At 39.8% G+C, this 22,606-nt stretch overlaps 1 protein-coding gene across 1 annotated transcript in view; it reads right to left on the bottom strand.

Moving 5' to 3' along the window:
* Positions 1 to 22,328, bottom strand: part of dnah1 (dynein, axonemal, heavy chain 1) — a 56,343-nt gene extending 34,015 nt beyond the window's left edge. Inside the window, exons 1-22 of the mRNA XM_073826387.1 lie at positions 22,173 to 22,328; positions 19,738 to 19,807; positions 19,492 to 19,654; positions 19,147 to 19,270; positions 17,854 to 17,986; positions 17,507 to 17,677; positions 16,415 to 16,649; positions 14,243 to 14,400; positions 13,925 to 14,136; positions 13,550 to 13,845; positions 12,576 to 12,726; positions 12,245 to 12,435; positions 11,918 to 12,143; positions 11,723 to 11,842; positions 10,692 to 10,774; positions 10,401 to 10,542; positions 10,144 to 10,299; positions 9,820 to 10,018; positions 9,387 to 9,640; positions 2,054 to 2,266; positions 1,768 to 1,932; positions 1,195 to 1,316 (exon numbers count right to left, since the gene is read on the bottom strand). Coding sequence (XP_073682488.1) covers positions 1,195 to 1,316; positions 1,768 to 1,932; positions 2,054 to 2,266; positions 9,387 to 9,640; positions 9,820 to 10,018; positions 10,144 to 10,299; positions 10,401 to 10,542; positions 10,692 to 10,774; positions 11,723 to 11,842; positions 11,918 to 12,143; positions 12,245 to 12,435; positions 12,576 to 12,726; positions 13,550 to 13,845; positions 13,925 to 14,136; positions 14,243 to 14,400; positions 16,415 to 16,649; positions 17,507 to 17,677; positions 17,854 to 17,986; positions 19,147 to 19,270; positions 19,492 to 19,654; positions 19,738 to 19,807; positions 22,173 to 22,328 — 3,740 coding nt within the window. The remainder of the gene's footprint in view (positions 1 to 1,194; positions 1,317 to 1,767; positions 1,933 to 2,053; positions 2,267 to 9,386; positions 9,641 to 9,819; positions 10,019 to 10,143; positions 10,300 to 10,400; positions 10,543 to 10,691; positions 10,775 to 11,722; positions 11,843 to 11,917; positions 12,144 to 12,244; positions 12,436 to 12,575; positions 12,727 to 13,549; positions 13,846 to 13,924; positions 14,137 to 14,242; positions 14,401 to 16,414; positions 16,650 to 17,506; positions 17,678 to 17,853; positions 17,987 to 19,146; positions 19,271 to 19,491; positions 19,655 to 19,737; positions 19,808 to 22,172) is intronic.
* Positions 22,329 to 22,606: the final 278 nt, after the last annotated feature.

Genomic DNA, 22,606 nt, shown 5'->3' with positions numbered 1-22,606 from the left:
CTTTATATGTCGCAATTTTGACTTTATTTCTTGCAATTGCAACTTAGTATCCTACAATTCTGACTTTATAATTCTTATTTGGGAGTTTATATCACGCATTTCTATGAACAAAAGTCAGAATTGCGAGTTTATATCTCACAATTTAGATTTTTTTCCTCTGAATTTCAAGTTTAAATCTCGCAATTCAGTTTTGTTTTTTTCTCAGAATTGCGAGATATAAACTCGCAATTGTGAGTTATGTCCAATTCTGAGGGGAAAAAAAGACTGATAGTTTATCTCACAATTCCAATTAAATAACTTATAAACTCACAGCTTTGAGGAAAAAAGTCAGAACAGAACAGTTTATATCTGGTAATTTTGACTTTTTTCCTCAGATTTGCAAGTTTAAAACTCGCAATTCTGAGTTTTTTCTCGCTTATATCAAGCAATTCCAAGAAAAAAGTCAGAATTGCAAGTTCATATCTTGCAATTGTGACTTTTCAACTCGTAAATTGCCAGTTTATATCTTACAATTCTCAGAAAAAAAACTATTGCAAGTTTATATCTCCCAATTGTGACTTTTTAACTTGCGAGTTTGTTGAGTTGTTTTCCTCAGAATTGCGTGCTACAAACTCAGTTTCTATGTTACGATTTTGACTTTATAACTCACATTTGGGAGTTTATAGCACATATTTCTTAGAATTGCGAGTTTATTTTTCTCAGAATTGTGAGATTATTTTAACAATTCTGAGTTATAATGTCCAGTTAGAAAGTTAGAAATACAAGATATAAACTCACAGATATGAAAAAAAAATGCAATTTTAGAGTTTTTTTCTCACTTACTTCATGCAATTTCAAAAAAAAATCTGAATTGCAAATTTATATCTGCACAATTGAAATTTTATATCTCACAATTATGAGAAAAAAAGTCAGAATTGGGAGTATATATCTGCACAATTGCAATTTTATATCTCTACTTTTTATATCTAAAAAGTAGCAATTATCGTTTTTTAACTTTGTATTTAGTAGCGGAAACAGGCTTCCATAGTTTCTAAATAATTGCTTCAACAATTATAATCATACTGCTGAGTTGGGTTTAACTTTAAAGTGCTACGAAATTAAATGTTATATAAAAATATGAAACGGTAAGGGCTAAATGATGGTTTAATAAATTGCCCTGGGCCATAAAAGCCATAAAAAATCTGTATTTTTTACCTAGGAAAGGAACTTCGTTTGGTCTCCAGATATTCGCTTAGTCCTTTCTGCACGAGCTCCAGTAAATTGTTACAGTCTTTGAGATTGGCCAGTAGACGCGGTTCGGGACACACCTCAATAACCTAGAGTCATAAATACAATCAAACCTCAATTCTTTAATGAACCACTGACAAATCTAATACTAATACTAATACTAATACTATAGTACGATTAAGTAGTCTGAACAACACAATCAAGATGGCGCCGCGGATGGCAGCCTCTGTGCTTAGCTCTTCTTTCCTCAGGCAATCCATCTCATGAACACTTGTTCGTGGAACATACAACACTATACACTCTTTATTCATTTTTCAGTTATTTATTTAAAGCACATACTTACTTCCATTCAAATGTCTTTGCTATTTTTGCACATTGTCTGTCTTGTATACTTGTATATTGTTCTTTTTATAATATGTATCGTCTTGTCACTGACATTCTGTAGCACTGTGGAGCTTCTGTCACTAAAACAAATTCCTAGTATGTGTAAACATACCTGGCAATAAAGCTCATTCTGATTCTGATTCTGACCATGCTCACCTTACTGTTATTATGGGCAGCCTTCATGATCTTTCTCCAGGTGCGCTCCATAGTCTGATACCTCTTCCCTTCCACAGGCAGCTGGCGGTTGATATCATCAGAGCTGAAAATAGGTTCCATGTACAGCCACGACCGCTGACAAATAAGCCACTCTTCTAATACTTCCTACGATTAGAACACCACAGTGACACAAAGACTTTAGAACTAATACTTAAGACCCTTAAATAACATAAACGAACAGTCCAAAATTACTTCACCTTGCGAACCTGCAGGATGATTGGCTTACCTGTGTCATTTTCAATTTACTTTCCCATTTGCTGATTCTCTCCTCAAAGGGTTTTTTATATGGGGAGAAGACCATGCTCTGGGTCATGACAATGTGGTCATCAAGGAGCTGAGAAGCTTCATCTGGACTCTTCAAGATGTAAGTCCCTGTCTCCTTATAAGGCATCACCTCAAACATCACTGCTGACCATTCCTCCTCCATCTTGTTCAAAGCCTATGTATGAGAGCAAAAAACAATGTCATATGACATAACATGTCTGTGGAATTGTTGTTATGTAATTCAGTTCAAGCGCTTTAAGGCATTTGAGCACATATGAAAAAAAGATAATATGTAGCAAGGCTTTTTTTGCAAATACAGGTAAGTTTTACATAGAAATATTATTTTTTTATAACATTCATGACTGTTATAGCGCCAGCTGTGGTCTGAGCTCCTTAAAACTTTGCATGCTTGTTTAGGATCATCTAACGCACGTCTCACCAGGTTTCATGAAGTTTTGAGTTTTTCTTTAGGCTTTATAGAATTTGGGGTAATTCGGACAGGCCTCTACTCTAAACAACTCTGTTATAGCTTCCTAAAGAGTAAATTTGAACATTTTTTTTATTTTTTTATTATTGACCTAGAGAGTCCAGGGAATTGGTAGAGAGTCCAGGGTACTGCAGTGTTTTTTTTTTTTTTTGTTTGTTTGTTTGTTTTTAATTAAGTGAAAAACATAAGGCTAGTTTGCAAAAATTTTACATCTTCTCAATCATTTAAAAACAATTTGATTAATAACAGTGGTTCTAAAGGCAAAGTTGTCCAGAATGAGGAGTTCTGTCATATGATACAAATATTGAAAACATGCAATGCACAATCATTTACACCCTTGAAAAACAAGATATTGCCCCAATGGCCAATTTCTTTCAAATTTCTCACAGACCTTTAGGGCCGTGAGTCAAACAGGCCCACCGAGTTTCGTTCTGATCAGCCTACGTTAACCTTGTCTAGTAGGTGCTTAAACTTAATCGGCCAATGGCAGCCATGCTTTTTTGAGATATGCACATGTCCTTATAAACACTTGTGGTACTTTGGACCAAGACCATGCAAAGTGATTTTCACGTTGATAGGACAAATGGTGGTGTACGTATGTATAGCCATTTGAATTATAGCCACGGTTTTTCTACTGCAACCTCAGATTGAGCTCTTACATTGTGACGTGTCAACAGAGGAATCTTGAGACATCGGATCCATTTGCAACAGATTTAATATATCAGACAGGTTATACAGGCGTTGGTCAATACTGGCAAACTGGTGTGGTATAGACAAATCCAATCGGGTAGTCAGAGTCCATGCAAAGGGGTCGAGGCCGGCGGCAGAGCAAAGCAATAGTCCGTATGGATAGCGTGGGTCAAACGAAGGCAGGCAGCAGAGGATCAGAAACCACATAAACAGTCCAGTTGGCAACGTGTAATCAGTCCGATAGAAAACGCTCAGGATTGGGAGGAAAACCATCAAAACTTCGCAATGAGAGTACCAGCGTGGCACGCTGATAAAGGGAACAGAAAGGAAGTGAACCGGGTGACCCGGAACCGGAAGTGCACAGTCCCAGGTACGGAATTGTGGGAAACTGAGTCAATATTCAGGTGAGGGTTCCCGCTGGCTGGGAACGGAGGGAGCCACAGAGACCGCGCTCGTAACAGAGCCCCTCCCCTGCGAGTGTCTCCTGGCACGAGGAGGTAACCGACGCCGAGGTCTACCTCTTCCACGGGGCCCTGGTCGATCTGGGTGGGTAGAGTGGAATTCCGTGATGAGGGACGGATCCAGGATGTCCACAACTGGCACCCAGGACCGTTCCTCCGGTCCGTAGTCCTCCCAGTCGACCAGGTACTGTAGGCGACCGTTCCGGCGTCGGGAGTCCAGGATGGTACTAACTCTGTATGCCTCCTCGCCATCGATGATCAGGGGAGCAGGATTCTGTGGTGCGGTCTCGTCTAGGACCTCCGTCCCCTCGGGCTGACCAGCGGGCTTTAACAGAGAGACATGGAAAGTGGGTGAGATACGATATTCTGAAGGCAGATCGAGTCTGAATGATACAGGAGTGATTTGACGAGTAATTTGAAAAGGACCCACGTACCTGGGACTTAGTTTCTTGCAGGGTAACCGGAGGCGTAAGTTCCGGGTTGAGAGCCAGACCCACTGTCCTGGTTCATAGGAAGGATTGGGACGTCGTTGGCGGTCTGCCTGGACCTGGGTACGACGGACCGTCCGTTGTAGATGGACATGGGCCCGATTCCAGGTCTCCTCACTCCGCTGGAACCATGAGTTGACTGCCGGTAGGTCTGAGGGTTCTCCAGACCAGGGGAACAGGGGTGGTTGGAATCCTAATATGCACTGGAAGGGAGTCATGTTGGTAGAAGGTTTGTGAAGGGAGTTTTGGGCGTACTCTGCCCAGAGAAGGAAACGACTCCAGTCCTCCTGATGTTGTTGACAGTATGAGCGTAGGAAGCGAGTCAGTTCTTGATTAAGGCGTTCCACTTGCCCGTTGGCCTCCGGGTGATATCCTGAGGTGAGACTGATGTTTACATTCAGAAGACGGAAGAAGCTGGACCATAGGCGTGAGGTGAATTGTGGTCCCCTGTCTGAGACGATATCCTCGGGTAACCCATAGAACCTGAAGACAGAATTACAGAGAGCCTCGGCTGTTTCCAGGGCGGTGGGTAGCTTGGGTAATGGAATGAAGCGGCAACCTTTGGAGAACCGATCCACTACTGAGAGGATGGTGGTATATCCCTGGGACAGAGGAAGATCTGTTACGAAGTCCACAGCAATGTGAGACCACGGTCGTTCGGGAATAGGTAGAGGTTGGAGTAGGCCGGCGGGGAGCTGGTGAGAGGCCTTTGAGGTGTTGCAAGTAACACAGTTCTTTACGAATGTAATGGTATCAGTTCTTAAGGTGGGCCACCAGAATTTGTTATGAAGGAGTTGAATGGTAGCCTCAATTCCTGGATGACCAGAGCTGGGGGAAGTATGAACCTCAGAGAGAATGCGAGGACGAAGTATGGCAGGAACATAGGTGAGGTTATCTGGACAATCATTGGGAGGTGGATCTTGGACCTGAGCCTCAGTGATTTCTGTCATACAGTCCCATATGACGGGCGCCATGATCACTGAAGGGGGCAGAATAGCCTCAGGAGGATGAGGAACAGAGTCAGGTTCATGGATGCGGGAAAGAGCATCGGCTTTGGTGTTCTGGGAGCCGGGGCGATATTTAATGTCAAAGTGGAACCTCGTGAAGAAGAGTGCCCATCGTGCCTGTCGATGGTTGAGTACTTTAGCCACCCGCAAATATTCCAAGTTCTTATGGTCTGTAAGAATCGTAAACGGATGGCTAGCTCCCTCTAACCAATGCCTCCATTCCTCCAAAGCAAGCTTGATGGCCAGTAGTTCACGGTTGCCCACGTCATAGTTTCTCTCTGCCGGACTCAGTTTGTGGGAGAAAAAGGCACAAGGGAAGGTTTTTGGGGGTTGACCCTGTCGTTGAGAGAGGACTGCACCGACCCCAGTGCTGGAGGCGTCCACCTCAACGAGGAATGGTAATTGTGGGTCCGGATGGCGGAGGACAGGAGCTGTAGTGAAGCGCTGACGGAGGTCTTGAAAGGCGTGTACTGCGTTGGAAGACCAGGTAAGACGTTTCTCTCCTTTCTTGATCATGGAGGTTAATGGGGCAGCTACACTGCTGAAGTTGCGAATGAAACGTCTATAAAAGTTTGAAAATCCCAAGAATCTTTGAAGTTCCTTGAGGGTCTTGGGACGGGGCCACTCCTGTACAGCAGTAACTTTGTCTTGATCCATTGCCACTCCCTCAGAGCTGATAACATATCCTAGAAAGCCAATTTTTTCCTGGTGGAACTGACATTTCTCCTGCTTGGCGTACAACTTGTGCTGGATGAGACGTTGGAGAACAGACCTGACATGTTGAATGTGTTCAGAAAGGGTGTTGGAGTAGATCAAGATGTCATCAATGTATACAATCACCCATCGGTTGAGCATGTCCCTGAACACCTCATTGATGAAGGCCTGAAAGTACGATGGACAGTTGGACAGGCCGAAGGGCATGACCCGGTATTCATAGTGACCTGATGTAGTAGAGAAAGCCGTTTTCCACTCATCTCCCTCTCGAATACGGATTAAGTTGTACGCTGAGCGGAGATCCAGCTTGGTGTAGAATCTGGCGGATCGAAGCTGTTCCAGGGCTGGAGGAACAAGTGGTAAGGGGTATCGGTATTTCACAGTCACCTCATTGAGTGCACGGTAATCAATGCATGGTCGTAGACCTCCCTCCTTCTTTTTGACGAAGAAGAATCCTGCTGAGGCTGGTGATGTGGAAGGCTGGATAAATCCCTTAGCGAGTTCCTCCTGAATGTACTGCACCATAGCTTCGGACTCAGGCTGTGAGAGAGGGAAGATACGGCCTCGTGGAATAACAGCTCCTGGGACAAGATCAATGGCACAGTCTCCTGGTCGATGGGGAGGTAAAACAGTGGCTTTGATGGCACTGAAGGCCTCAAGCAGATCCTGGTACTCCACAGGGATAGTGTTGCTTGATGATGCCGTGATGGAACTGGATGAAGACTGAATAGTGGGTGCAAGGCAGTGCTGGTGACAGTATGGTGACCACTGTGTGATGACCCCCTTAGTCCAGGAGATGGTTGGTTCGTGGCGCTCCAGCCATGGAAAACCCAAGATGAGTGGTGTCTGAGGTGATGTGATAATGAAGAAGCGAATTTTTTCCTGATGACCGGGTTCTAGTTGGAGAGTTAGATCCTCAGTAGTGTGGTTGACGAGTCCAGAACCTAGTGGTCTCCCGTCGAGGGCGGCCACTGCCACAGGAGAAGCACAAGACAAGAGAGACAGCTGATTAGTTCTCACAAAGTCCTCATCCATGAAGTTTCCCGCTGCCCCAGAGTCAATGAATGCGGTAGTCCTTATGAATCTTTCCCCAGATTTTAGCATAACAGGTATCACACAGCGGTTCACACAAAGTCTGTTAGAACTCACCGAGGTAGGTGGACGTGGTGGTCTGGTAGGACAGGTGGCTCGAATGTGTCCCGTCATACCACAGTACAGACACAGATGGTTACGCATCCTACGTTCTCTCTCCTCGGTGGTGATTCTGGTACCTCCAAGTTGCATGGGTTCGGGAGCTGCTGAAGCTGAGGATTGTGTAGTCTGAGGAAGAGCCATGGGAGGGAAATTCCGAACTGGCTTGCGAGTCCGCATAATATTATCCACCCGAATGGAAAGATCAATGTACTGAGGGAATGTCAAACCTTCATCACGGCAAGCCAATTCCACTTGGAGATCAGAATTTAGTCCCTTACGATAATGAAGCTTGAGGGGACCATCATTCCATCCGCTCTGAGCTGCCAGGGTGCGAAAATCCAAAGCGTAATCCGCTGCGGAGCGTCGGCCTTGACGCAATGCCAGAATTCTCTCCCCCGCATCACCGCTCTCTGGAGTGGGTTGAAATACCTCCTTGAAGCTTTGAAGAAACGTGGCAAACGTGGGGTAAGTAGCCTGGCCCAGATCCCAGACAGCCGTGGCCCACTCCAGCGCTCTTCCCGTGAGAAGAGAGCAAACAAATGCAATTTTGCTCTCATCAGTAGCATACAAGTTCGGCTGCTGATTCACAAACAGAGTACATTGAAGCAAAAAGCCCTTACACTTTGAAGCAGTCCCATCAAACTTCTCAGGGAATGCAAGTCGGGGGCTGGCAATGGCGGCCTGATTTCCCGCGGCGGGTGCAGGTGGTGTGATCGGCGCTGGCGGTGGAGCGGGTGTTGCAGCAGCCCGTAGAGACTGAATCGCCTGGACCAGTTGTGTGGTCAGAGAACTCAGGTGATCCAGCTGCTGCTGGTGGTGATACAACATCGAAGCTTGTGTAGACATCTCCGATGCGATCTGGGAAACTGTCGCTGGATCCGTGGGTGGCGAAGTTTTCTGTGACGTGTCAACAGAGGAATCTTGAGACATCGGATCCATTTGCAACAGATTTAATATATCAGACAGGTTATACAGGCGTTGGTCAATACTGGCAAACTGGTGTGGTATAGACAAATCCAATCGGGTAGTCAGAGTCCATGCAAAGGGGTCGAGGCCGGCGGCAGAGCAAAGCAATAGTCCGTATGGATAGCGTGGGTCAAACGAAGGCAGGCAGCAGAGGATCAGAAACCACATAAACAGTCCAGTTGGCAACGTGTAATCAGTCCGATAGAAAACGCTCAGGATTGGGAGGAAAACCATCAAAACTTCGCAATGAGAGTACCAGCGTGGCACGCTGATAAAGGGAACAGAAAGGAAGTGAACCGGGTGACCCGGAACCGGAAGTGCACAGTCCCAGGTACGGAATTGTGGGAAACTGAGTCAATATTCAGGTGAGGGTTCCCGCTGGCTGGGAACGGAGGGAGCCACAGAGACCGCGCTCGTAACATACATAAGTGTTCTGAGTTTGGTGAAGAAATCTCATTCCGTTCAGGAGTTATTGGCATTTTACTACTTTCGCATGCTACTTTTTTGGCATCCCTTTGCTAAGGTGAGTCGAGAGTTAGACTTTTTTGATAATTATTGACATTCGTTCTCCACTGGTTCAGTTCCAATTAGGTCCAATTAAGAAAATTTCACTCACAATCGAGCCTGAGTCTTGCGTTTTTTAGTGCCTCTAGAGACAATGCCTTGACCTCAAGTAGCCAGAATTTTAAAGCACACAACAGCCACAACTGTACAGATGCCCCTAGCTTTGAAATGCAGTGGGGCCCATGGTGCAGCTCCATCACTGGCCTTAGTGGTCCTTGGGGTGTAGCACACTACTTCAGGGCTAAATGAGCTTCAGCAAATGATCCTATAATGTATTTTAATTTCTAATTAAAAATTGATTCTACTTGATTTTTTAAATATGTTTTGATTAAATTTAAAGGAGTAATTCACTACTGACAAGATGAGCTTGTAATAAAACTTGACTGTCTATGCAGTTGAAACGCAAAAAAATGACAAAAAATGTGGAAATACAGTCAGTATTTTTAACAAAAGCCCTGGAGCTGTTAAAAATCCACTAGATGATGCAAAATGTCAGTTTTGAATTATCTGGTCGGCTTTTTCTGTCAAATAAATGAGGATATCTGGGTGCAGGTAACATGGAGAAAGAGTATACATTGCTCATTTTCATACATTACATTGTAACAATACAAAGCTGTTTAAAACTCTTAAAATTTTTGGCATAAATGGATGACACAGTGTTCTGTGCCTCATAAATACAAAACACATCTGAAAAACAACTCCGTGGGACCACTATTTCACTCACTTGCTCAATAGCATATTCTTTTCCAGCCTCCTGAGCCACTTGGGTGATTTCCTCCACATGACTTTGTAGGCCCAGCTCCAGACAAAGGGAAAAGGTAAGGTTGGCAGTAGACTTTATATTCATGTTAACACGTTCAGAAAGAAGTTCCCAGTGGCGGTTACGCATGCCAGGATTCCTCAGGCCCCGGATCAGAGGAATGAATGGCCGGAAATCTTCAATCTTAGTCCGGATTTCAGATGCAACTTCTTGACAGGCTGAATAGAGCCAATGATAAAAACACATTATATGTCTAAAAACATATATTTTCCTCCTCTTGTTGCATTTATTCACTTATTGTGAACAGGAAAATGTATGTCTTGGTGCTTGGTATGACACAGCTGTGGCAAAAACATACATTATTTGTTTGTGTCCTCTAACATTGTTTCCTACTTACCAGGAATGTCTTTAAATTGTTTGACACACTGGTGCATAGTCTTGTAAGCATCATTGACATTACACTCCAATTGTTCAGGGTTAATGGATGACAGCGGGTCATTGAGCCAGCTTTCATGCCAACGCAGCCAATCAGATGTTGTCTTCCACAGGTCATAAAATGGCTGAAACTCTCTGTTCATCTTTTGTAGCTCGGTGTACTACACCACAACCATAAAATCAAAACCATATCAGATATCTTTGAATTAATAAGTGTTATTTTATTATTCACTTTAGTTTTAACTGTAGTTTTGAAAATGGAAATTTGAAAGTGGAGTTAACCTACATTAGAGACTGGTTTGCCAAAGAGTCGTTCACGGTTGTTGTAAAGCTGTGCCATTTCCTGACACTCTTTAAGCTGCTTGCTCACTCTCCGCACCTCATTTGCCACCTCATGTGCTCGTGCAAGGTTTGTGTAACCAGATAATCCAGCCACAGTCATCTGAAAATCAACAGAGGTGATTTAATTGCAATACCCAGAGTGACCATCTATTCAAGGCAAAACATATTTTGCTAAAAAACAAATGCATCAGTGAGTCTGACCTGCAGGAAGTTTAGAAGATCCAGGAAGCTGTTTTGGTCGACAAGCTGGACCTTATGGAATCGTTCTTCATCTTCAGCATGCTGGGCATTCACTTTCTCCACCTGGTTCAGGATCATGCAGGGCCAAGCCATTGCTGTCCACCTACACAACATTTAGTATTTAAGAGCTCAGCTACCGAAGAAAAGGTTTACTAACTCAGATCTCAACCCAGATGTGTAGAAAGGCTGATTTTAGATTAGCAGTCAAACGCAACTGTGTTTAATTCAATAGCGAGGCAATGATGAACTCACTTCTCATTGACATCCTCATCGGAGAGAGTGTAGAAGAATTCATCTATTAGATCATAATCAGACATTGCTTTGGATAAACACTCCTGCAGGAGGCAATTAGCAGAGGAAGAAAAAAAGTCATTCAGAATTAAATGCAACAATGCAATGAGACTTACTAATAAAATACTAGGGACTAGAAGCAACAGATGCTGATAGAACGGCAATGAAGGAAGTAAAGCATTAACTACCATAGCAAAATTACACAGAAATAAAAAGCATTAGGTTTAAACCATTGATGTCACATGGACTATTTTAATGATGTCTTTACTACATTTCTGGGCCTTGAACATGGTAGTTGCTTTGCAAGGGTCAGAAAGCTGTCAGATTTCATCAAAAAATATCTTAATTTGTTTTCCAAAGAGAAACAAAGGTCTTATGGGTTTGGACCAACACGAGGGTGAGTAATTAATTATGGAATTTTAATTTCTGGGTAAACTATCCCTTTAAAGTACCTACTATCTAAATTAGTAAGACGTGGCCAATAGGTAGTATATGTGCTCTTATATGCCACATGGTGGCACCATTTTCTGCCACTACCCAGGCAAAGGTGAATTTTTTTTCTATCCAGTTGCTATGACATTCTTGATGATTTTTAGTGATTATCTAACTACGTCATTGGTTGGGTGTTCTGCGTTCAGTGATTGTTAGATCAGACCTTGTTACAACAGACCTACCTCCAAGAACCCAATTATATTCTGGTCTCTGGGCTTGAGTGCCTCCATTTAAGCCTATGTTTTTTTTTTTGTCTATTTTTTCTTGAGAAATCATAGATAAATAATATACAGTAATTTAGTTCAGACTGTGATTAATATAAAAGTGAAGTCGGCACTGATAGTAATGTATATGATATGTAGAGTTTGAATGCTGGCTCAAGTACCTTTCCCAATTCCTTTCCCTTTCTCTTCCACTATCCTATCATAATTAAGGCAAAAAAATAAAAACAGGGAAGTGGCAATCTAACATGTTTTGCAATAATAAAACAGTGACTGTACTTCGTGTGCTTTGAGTTGCTCAGGTAGTAGTTTCATCCATTCTCTCTGCTCTATGAGCTCCTCAATGCAGCTGGGTTTCTCAGACAGCTTTGTGCTGATGGCTTTACACTCCTTACATGCCTAAAAAGACAAACACAATATTATATAAAAGCAAATTTATGAAAATGCTTCTAGTCTAAATGAACACTGACTCACATCCTGCATCTGTTGACGTAACCTCAGTGCGAGTCGGTCCAGCACTGCATTGGCGAGGGCTTTGCGTTTCTCCACCAGGCTTTGCCGAACAGCCTCCACGCTGACCTCAAAGGGACCAATAATGATGGAAAAAGGGATGGACTGATTTAAAAGTTCCATCTCTCGCAGGTGTTCCAGAAATTCCTGCTTCACTTCCTGAATGGTCTGGTTCTCCTGACTGTGCAACCTTCGAGACACAAAAAATATAAGAACAATCCTTGCTCTGTAGGGTATTACAGTGTACACTTGTCTCTCATTTCATAAAAAAGTAGAACAACAAAGATTTACTCTAGAAAAGTGTTGATATCTGAGTTGTGGAGCTCAAGGTGGCATTCATATTCACGGGCGTAGGCTTTGAGAGGTATGATGGCCTGTTTGAGGGCCATGCTGATGCTCTCCCTCAGATTCTTGACTTCAGGTTCCCACAAGCCCACTGACTCTAACACATTTCCAACGATAAGCAGGTTCTTCAATACACGCTGAGAGAACGGGAAGAAACCAAAACAGAACAAAGCACTTTTTTAATCATTTAGTCATCTTTATTTTTAAAATAATTTATGGGCATTGATTTAGTGAAAGCTCTTCATGAAAGTTAATTACAAGAAATAAGATAGGGAACCTTGTCTAGCTGAGGTATGTTGTGTGTGGACAGGATTCCTTTATCAAAAAAGTTGATAACGGAGGTTTCAAAGCTCTCTAGAGGAGTGCTGTAACCAACGCCAGTCTGATCAAGCACCAAATCCACTGAGAAAATGGGTTTCTTTTTTGGCCTGTGCAAAACAATGTTGAATATGTTACATATAGTGTAAAAAATAACACTCAGTTGATCTTATTTAGATCTTATTTCTCAAATTTTGACTGTAAGCTGATAGTTCACCCAAAAATTTAAATTACCCTATGATTTCCTCACTCTCAAGCCATCCTAAGTTTATTTGACTTTCTTCTCTCAGATGAATACAGTCAGAGTTAAAAGAGTTTAAAATGGCAGTGAATGGCTGCTGAGATTTTGAAGCCCAAAAAAGTGCGTCCATCCATCATAAAAATACTCCACACGGCTCCAGGAGGTTAATAAAGGCCTTCTGATTAAATTGATGCATTTGTGTAAGAAAAATATCCATATTTAAAACTTCATAAACCATAATCTCTAGCTTCAGTGAACTGTAATACACACGTTCATGAGAGAGTGACATTCCAGCTGATGATTTAGCATGTAGGCAAAGCATAAACTCCAGTGAGAATACGTTTTTGTAAGGTTTTGTTTATAGAAAAGGACAACCAGTTTAATTTGACTTATATAGGAATTCTCAGACATTTTTCTTTACAAATCTGAAAGTAGAAAGTCAAATACATCTAAGATGGCTTAAGGGTAAGTAAATCATGGGATAATTTTTATTTTTGGATAAACTATCCCTTTAAAAAACAGTACATTAATATAAGTTAATGTAATTAAAATAATTAATTAAGACTTGCAAGTTTGCCTAAACCCTCTAGTGGGCCCTGACCCCCTAATTACGAACCACTGATTTAGAGTTCATCATTTAAAGAAAATAAATTTCAACCATAATCAGATAAGGATAATGAGAATTCATATACTTGTATGGGCTGTTTATGAGATCATTGCCCCAGGTCAGATCTTCGGGGCAGTGTAGGACATTGTGGCAAGCATCGAGCAATAATTCGGCTAAGCTGACCAGAGAGTCTTGCACCAGGAACCTGAGTGAGTCCTGCTGAATGCTGCGTATCAGCGCCATCAGATGACACAGTTTAGACATGCTGTAAACATGCCAGTTGGACACAGAGAGATTGTACCAGTCACGACTTCCATGCAGACTAGAGAAAATCCCAGTACATAAAGTGTTCAGCCATGACTCTTGTAGAAACAACTGGACCTGAAGGAAAACAGAGAGTATGTAATGACACAGTGGAACATTTGTATGTGTGTGTGTTTGTGTGCAACAATTTATATACCTGTCCATGTTTCTGAGACTGTTCCAACTCAAACTCTTCCAAGCTTAGTGACTTTGAGAAGCTGTCATGGAACAGGCTCATATTTGCCACCCTGTTGCACTCTTCTCTCACTATGGACAGCAGAGTGATCACCCCAGGCTTCGTGAGCAGAGTATTAAAGACAAAAGCGGCACGGTTCTTCTCAAAAGGATAGTCAGGGACTGACACAAGGCCTAGGGGGAAAGGAGACAGCAAGTTGTGGGTGGGCTCATAAAATAAATCAACATTAAATCCCGGACAGCCTGAAAGTCTCTTTTCTTTTGATGTCTGTCTCTCTACCTTTCTCAGGAACTTTCTCAGGTTCTTTTTGAGGAAGCGTGATGTGGGGGAACTCTTCAGGGCTTTCCTGTACCACCTTATCAAAAACCATCCGGTTCATAGTGCGAACATACTCCAAATGAAGCTCTTCCTCCAGGTCCTTCACACACTCCTGTAGACTGTATAGACACACGTGTTTATTGAAAAACATACTAATGTTAGCTGTGGTAATTCTGTGCTGCAGACATCAGTAACTGTTTACATAATTGAATGCTGTGTGTTCTGGAATGGCACATCTGGTGTTAATGCAAAGTGCAGATGATTTTTACAGGAAAGTCTTGATGATTTATTTAATGCCTTAATGATCATACTTGGGCACAATGGAATTCATATATATATTTTTACAGTACCGTAGACCAGTGCCTGAAATTAACTTATTTTTAAGAGGCAATTTATTGCCTGCAGATGCACAGAAATCACATTTTATGTGAAACCCCTAGATATTCATAGTTGAAGTCAAAAGTTTACATACACCTTGCAGAATCTGCAAAATGTTAATTATTGAAGAGGCAAAATGCATGTTTTTTATTTAGTACTGACCTTAATAAGATATTCAGTCCACAAGAGAAAATAATAGTTGAATTTATAAAAATGACCCTGTTCAAAAGTTTACATACACTTGATCCTTAAAGGATAACTATTGCCAAAATGCAACCTGGGCTGTTTTTTTTTACTGTAAACGAGACAAACATATATCTAAAAGCATAATTACGTCAAACAAGCCGTTTTTGAGATTGACCGTGATTTAGTTTTGTTTTCAATGGCCGGAGAATGGGAGTACTAGGGGCATAAATTTCACCGCATCAAAATCGATATTTTTACAACACTAAGAAGGCTCGACACACCATGAAACTTTGCTCGAAGTATCGCCTGGGTCTCTACACATGAACTCGAGCATTGAGAACATTGTTTGTGTACACAGAGTTTACTAAAAAGAAAGGTTTTGAACAACTCACTTTCACTGTTTGAGTTTCCGCTCACGGCCGTCTTGCCAGTCAAGAAGTGTCGATCTCCGAATGGGAGGATGGATAGCTCCTAAAGCATATTTCCATTTCTTTTTAGTAAACTCTGTGTACACAAACAATGTTCTCAATGCTCGAGTTCATGTGTAGAGACCCAGGAGATACTTCGAGCAAAGTTTCATGGTGTGTCGAGCCTTCTTAGTGTTGTAAAAATATCGATTTTGATGCGGTCAAATTTATGCCCCTAGTACTCCCATTCACCGGCCACTGAAAACAATGTATTTGAACCCTTTCCAACAATGACTGTATGATTTTAAGATCTTTTCACACTGAGCACAACTGAGGGACTCATATGCAACTATTACAGAAGGTTCAAACACTCACTGATGCATTAAGAGCCAGGGGTGTAAACTTTTGAACAGAATGAAGATGTATATATTTTTCTTATTTTACTTAAAAATCTTTTTTTTTTTCATTTGGTACTGCCTTTCAGAAGTTACATAAGATACTTACATGTTTCCTAGAAGACCAATAAGCTAAATTTACCCTATTCATCAAATACAAGAAGTTTTTCCTTCTGGAGCATCAGTGAGTGTTTGAACCTTCTGTAATAGTTGCATATTATTTTTATATTGCATAGTATGCATACAGTCCCTCAGTTGTCCTCAGTATGAAAAGATGGATCTCAAAATCGTACAGTCATCATGGAAAGGGTTCAAATACACTAAAATGCTGAAAACAAAGAATTTGTGGGACCTGAAGGATTTTTCTGAAGAACAGGGGGCAGTTTAACTGTTTAGGACAAACAAGGGACTCATGAACAACTATCACTAAACAAACAGACAAAACAAAAAAAGCGGTGGATCATTTAGGTAAAAACACAGTATTTAGAATCAAGTGTATGTAAATTTTTGAACAAGGTCATTTTTTATAAATTCAACTATTATTTTCTCTTGTGGACTATTTGTAAATGTCTTTTATGTGAAATATCTTATTAAATATCTTATGATCAAACAGTAAAACAGTAATATTCTGAAATATTCTTACAATTTAAAACCAGTTTTCTGTTGTAATATATTTTAAATTATAATTTTTAATCATTTTAATTTTTAACTCATTTTAATTTATGAAATGTAAAATTTGTTCCTATTATAATTTGAATTTTTCTCACTGTTTAAAATGGAGGCCTGGTGTGGAGACTGCATAATTTGTGATGCGTCCTAAACTCGTGGGGTCAAGGGTGGGGGTGCCACTCCAGACTGGCATACAGTCAATGGAAAGATGGTACAAGATTATGGCCTCAGTGTACTGTCTCAAGTCCTGGGCAAACTGGACTCTGTGAGCAAAGACATGTGGGTCCTCTGCACAAAACAGCAGCCTGATCCTGGGAACCCAGTATTGCCCTTCTTGCAATGACAAAGCCCCTTGGGAAAGAAAAGAAACATAATGAAATAGAAAAAGTCCAATACAGTCAAACCAGTCAAAATTATTCAGACACCAGATATAATTTTTGATATCTTTGATGGGTGCAGGACACTATAGTTAATTTATGTAAGTAAGGATAGCAAAATAAAGTAAACTGTGACATATTATACCCAAAAATTCGTCATACAGTGGACTACCAGTAAAACTGATGAAAATTTGGGACCAAAAATTTGATCTGACACTTTGACTTGACCATGTTTTGTTACATAACTTTCTATCAATGTTATGTGGCATTATCAAGATTAATTTGTTCTGACACAGTTTAACTCTTGAGTTCTTGTCATATTTTATCACCATTTTCTAAACTATAGCAAATAAATTGTGATAATGTGAGAATTTTTAATTCTGAATAACTTTTGGTTTGACGGTAATTCATTTGTGATTATCACAATGAATTTGTTCTAACAGATTAACTCTTGATTAATGTCATACTTTATTACCATTTTCTAAACTACAGTAAATAAACTGTGATAATGTGAGACAGTTTAAGGGTGTTTGAATAAATTTTGGTTTGAGTTAAACACTCTATGAAATCAAAACTTAAGTTTTGTGATTTGAAGTTGATGTCTATTAGGTTTGATGCTATTTATATGATAAAAAGTCAATTTAGTAGGCATTTCAATTTTTTATTTACTTGCTTTCTCTTATGGGATAAACCTAATCTGTGACAATGTCACAATTTTGGAAATTTGTCAAGGAAATTTGTCAAAATTGGGAGAAAACGTGCTCTTCAGACTGTTTCATGAAGTGCTTAAAATAACCAAGGTTTATGAATGGCTATTGAACTTGCCTTCGCTCTGTCCTCCATTCAGAATAGGTTTTCCATCAGAATTTCGAACCCATCCATTACAGTCTGCTTTATGCACCAAGTACTCCTTCTTCTCCTGGCTGTATTGTAGCACCCCTACCAACTGCCAAGAATACTCCAAAGCTAGGCTCTTTGGATCCACTACATGACAAACACATGAAGAACAGACATTTGATTTTTCCCACATGTGCTCATATGGCTCCCACTGGATGGGCTATAAGATGAATTTATTTTCAGAAGGAGCTACAAGACAATTGATGGGATCCATTCGACTACAATATGTCAGGTATTTCCAGAGGGTTCCGAAAGCACTGTACCAGGTGGGATGCTGTTTTTTGTCGGCAACAGGGCTTTGGCAGGAATGGGTTTGCGGTCGACAGAGCCTTGCTCATAACCTAAAGCCAGCCATTCCTCTGGAGTACGGCAGTCAAAGTCCTCATTGTCGAATATCTGGTGTTACACAAAGCAAGTTAATGAATATAAAATGAGCCACTTGTACACAACACACAATTATGCAGTTAATGAAACAGAAAAGGTGAAAGATTTTAAACAGACGCATCTACAGCCAAGTCCGAAATTATTCATACCCCTGTTAAATTCTGACTTAAAGTTACTTTTATTCAACCAGCTATTTTTTTTTTTTTTTTTTGCCCAGAAATGACACAGACTTCTCCCAAAAGATAATAAGACGATGTACAAGAGGCATCATTGTGGAAAAAATATTTCTCAGCTTTTATTTACATTTGAACAAAAAGTGGCATGCCCAAAATTATTCATTCCCTTTGCAAACTGTCACAGTCTATGGGAAAATCCAAAGTTCTATACCATGCCAAATAGTCCAAGCTGTTCTAAAGCATCCTAATTACCCTGATTCATTGGGAACAGCTGTTTTAATCAACTCAACAGGTGAAAGACAAAAGCTCTCTGCTGTTGGTTTGTGGACAGTCATGGTTAAGACAAAGGAGCTCACTGAGAACCTGCGGCTGCGCATTGCGGCTGCTCACAAGTCGGGAAAGGGCTATAAGACCATATCTAAATGTTTTGAAGTTCCAGTGGCTACAGTGCAAAGTATTATTAAAAAATACAAGACGTTTCGCAGTCCTGAGTTAAATCCAATTAAGAATCTGTGGAGGGAGCTAAAGATCAGGGTGATGGCAAGGAGACCCACCAACCTGAAAGAGTTGGAGCTCATTGCTAAAGATGAATGGGCAAAAATACCAAGAGACATGCAAAAAGCTGGTCAGCAATCATAGGAAGCATTTGATTGCTGTAATAGCCAATAAAGGCTTTTCTATTGATTATTGAGAAGGGTATGAATAATTTTGGACATGCCACTTTTTGTTCAAATGTAAATAAAAGATGAGTAATATTTTTTCCATAATGATGTCTCTTGTACATCGTCTTATTATCTTTTGGGAGAAACCTGTGGCATTTCTGGTCAAAAAAAAACTTGCTGGTTGAATAAAAGTACTTTAAGTCAGAATTTGCCAGGGGTATAAATAATTCCGGGCTTGACTATGCACTGACACCAACAAGAGGGGAAAAGGCTAAATGGGACATTTTATAATATGAATATTTCATGAAATCAGTATACAAGCAACATGCATGACCTCCAGAGACAGGTAGTTTGAAACTGGTTGACTCGTCTCGTTTTTGTGCATCAGCCGGTTGGAGTCAATGCCTCGCTCTGCCAAAAGATTACTGATATCCAACTTCTGATACTCCCTCCTTCGTCTGGGAATTAAAACATACAAACATACACATATCCATGCATACTTCATTTACAACTTAGAAAAACATTTATTCATGTTTTTTTAGGATGATAAAGCATGTCCAGTAACCTGTCCATGCTGGCATCTAATTTGCTTATAGCAAAACAGACCTGAGGCTCATTTTTGGATTGTAACCCACCAGTTGAGAAGCACTGTTTTAAAATGTTCATCTGAACTGCTCACCTCTCAGTCTCTATCTTACGGGGCACATGTCCTTGAGGGCAAGCATAAGGCATCTGAACTTTTGGACAGTAACTTCCAGGATGGAAGTCTGTCTCATGTTGGAGTTCATGCCTTTGCTCCTCCACAGCACTAGGCGGGACAGGAAGCATTCTCAACATAGATTCTAGTAAAAAAACAAAGAAAAAATAATTAGTATAAACTAGTTTTAACATTTGTCTTTTGACTTGATTGTATTTGATTTCTTACTTTTGTAGGATTTGGACTTGAATCCTGCCTGGCACAGTAAACTTGTGCTCACTGGGTCTTCCATATATGACTAAAAACAGAAGTATTAGTTTTGGTAATCATATTTTACAAAGCAAAGTGAGTATACTTTTATGTTTACATGTGCGTGAATGAATTCAGTCATAAAAATTGGAATTTAATGTATAATGTGCAAAATATTGTATTCAACATTTTATTTGACGAATTAATTAATTAACATTTTTGTTATGTTTGTGATAATGTGTGTTAAAACAGAATACAAAAAATATTTATTTAAAAATAATTACACAGAATTTAATTCCAATAGAATTCAGAAAAATACAAAGAAGACGGTTAAAAAAACTAATATGATTGAATTTTGGGGGGGAAAAAAGTATTTATTTTATAGGGCCCTAAGTGAGGAAATAAAAACAGAAATAGTGGTTTATAGGCTTGTGCCTGGTTTACTCACAAGATCTGAGAATATGCAGGTCAAAGGAGGCAATTTGTCTCTGCGACGTCCTCTAGGATAAGTCATCTTAGATGCAGATGGATGGATTTCTGACTGTTTTTTCGTCCATAAAAAATAATTTACTGTATAACACGCAGAACTTCATGTGCAACACTTTATTTTGTATGCACACATGCCTGCATTTATTTGATCCAAATTGCAGCAAAAAATGGTACAATTCTGAAATATTTTTACTATTTAAAATAACTGATTTCTATTTGAATATAATTTAAAATGTTATTTATTCCTGTGATCAAATTTATATTTTCAGCATCATTACTCCAGTCTCCAGTGTCACATGATCCATCAGAAATCACTCTAATAGGATGATTTGCTGTCCAAGAAACATTTTTTATTGTTATTATTAATTTTTAAAAAGGTTAAGTAAATTTTTTCAGGGTTTTTTGATGAATAGAAAGATCCAAAGATCGGCATTTATCTGACATAAAAAGCTTTTATAACATTATACACTATAGCATTCAAAGGCTTGGAGTCAGTATAATTTTTATTTATTTATTTATTTAAATTATAGTGATTAATACTTTTATTTTGCAACGATGGTTTAAATTGAAAAATGATGCTGATAAAAACATTTATATTGTTACAAAAAATTTCAGATCAATTCTGTTCTTCTGAATTTTCTATTTATTAAGAAACCTGAAAAAATTCAACTTAGCCATTTTCAACATAATAATAATAATAATAAATGTTTTTTTCAGCAGCAAATCAGAATATTAGAATGATTTCTTAAATGTAACTGGAGTAATGGTGCTAAAATTCAGAAAAGAGAAGAGAAGAGAAATAAGAAAAAAAATACAAAGGAATTTAGCTAAATAAATTGAACTAATTTCATAGGGCCTCATTTTTAAACATTTTATTATACTATTTAATATAATAATTTTTCTATAGGGATTCAATTGATTATACATATTTTTGCTGATAAAATTATTTTCAGAATAATTCAGAATAACAAAAAATAATTTTGTAAAAAAAAAAAAAAAGGATTTCATAGGGCCCTAAAAGAGAAAATAAAATGTTAGAAAGAATCAGTAGAAGAAGAGAAAGAGTGATTTACCTGTTGCTGACTTATGTCTGGTTTACTAACAACAGACGAGGCAGCACTCAATGGAGGCAGTTCATCCCTGTGCCGTCCTCTTGACAAACTTGGAGGAAGACGATGAATCCTCTCAGATCCAAATGGATGGTTTTCTGCCTTTTTTGTCCATAAAAATTTATGCTGCTTAACAATGTTCATAACTTCATGTGCAACAGGTTATTTGACAATAATACATAAGTAAATAAATTCAATGCTTTGTTTATCAATGTTTTATGTTTTTTTGAATGTAAAAAAATGGTAATAATAATTTCTTAGGGCCCTATTTTTGTTACATTTTATTCTAATATTTTCTATAAGTAATTAGGAATTCAATTGATCAGATATGCTTTATTGAATTCAAACAGAATCCAGAAAAAACATTCAAAGAAAAACTAAATTGGGAAAAACACGCATACACACACACACACACACACACACACACACACACACACACACACACACACACACACACACACAGGTTTACATGTTTTATGGGGACATTCCATAGGCGTAATGGTTTTCATACTGTACAAACCGTATTTTCTATCGTCCTACACCTACCCTACACCTAAACCTAGCCCTCACAGGAGATTGTGCAAACTTTTACTTCCTCAAAAAAACTCATTGTGCATGATTTATAAGTCTGTTTCCTCATGGGGACCTGATAAATGTCCCCACAAGGTCCAAATTTACTGGTATTCCTATCTTGTGGGGACATTTGGTCCCCACAACGTGATGAATACCAGGTACACACACACACACACACACACACACACACACACACACACACAATGGACACAACTTATTAAGGAAAAGTAAAGCGTGGTTCACCTGTTGCCGATGAATGCCCTGTCTACCAATAAAAGACGAGGTGGCATCCAGCTGGGGAGGTTCGTCTTTTTGGCCATCGCTTGTTATGACTGGACGGTGAGGACGAAACATCCCGAAATCAGAAGGGATATTTTTTCCTGGCTGTTTTTTGTCCATAATCGCTTATACATAAAACGCCAGAAAAGAAGCTAAAGTTACACAAAAGCAAATCAATTTCATGAACTAACGTTAAGCAACAATCGATTATTCCACGCACTCTCTTCTGAAACGCAAGCAGTGCTACTAAAAGTATGTTATTACGGTCGAAAATTCGTTAAAAGCACAATTTGCATCACTCCAAATCACAGCAGGCAGTCACTGTTAACGTTACCTCACTAACAAAAGCCTAAACACGTACCTCACTAGCAAACAGCAAAGAGTTTTTGAAGACTTCG

Source organism: Garra rufa, chromosome 20 (genome assembly GCF_049309525.1).
Source record: "Garra rufa chromosome 20, GarRuf1.0, whole genome shotgun sequence".
NCBI classification, from domain to species: domain Eukaryota; kingdom Metazoa; phylum Chordata; class Actinopteri; order Cypriniformes; family Cyprinidae; genus Garra; species Garra rufa.
The sequence above is the reverse complement of the archived record's forward strand: the minus strand, read 5'-3'. Positions and strand labels throughout refer to the sequence as shown.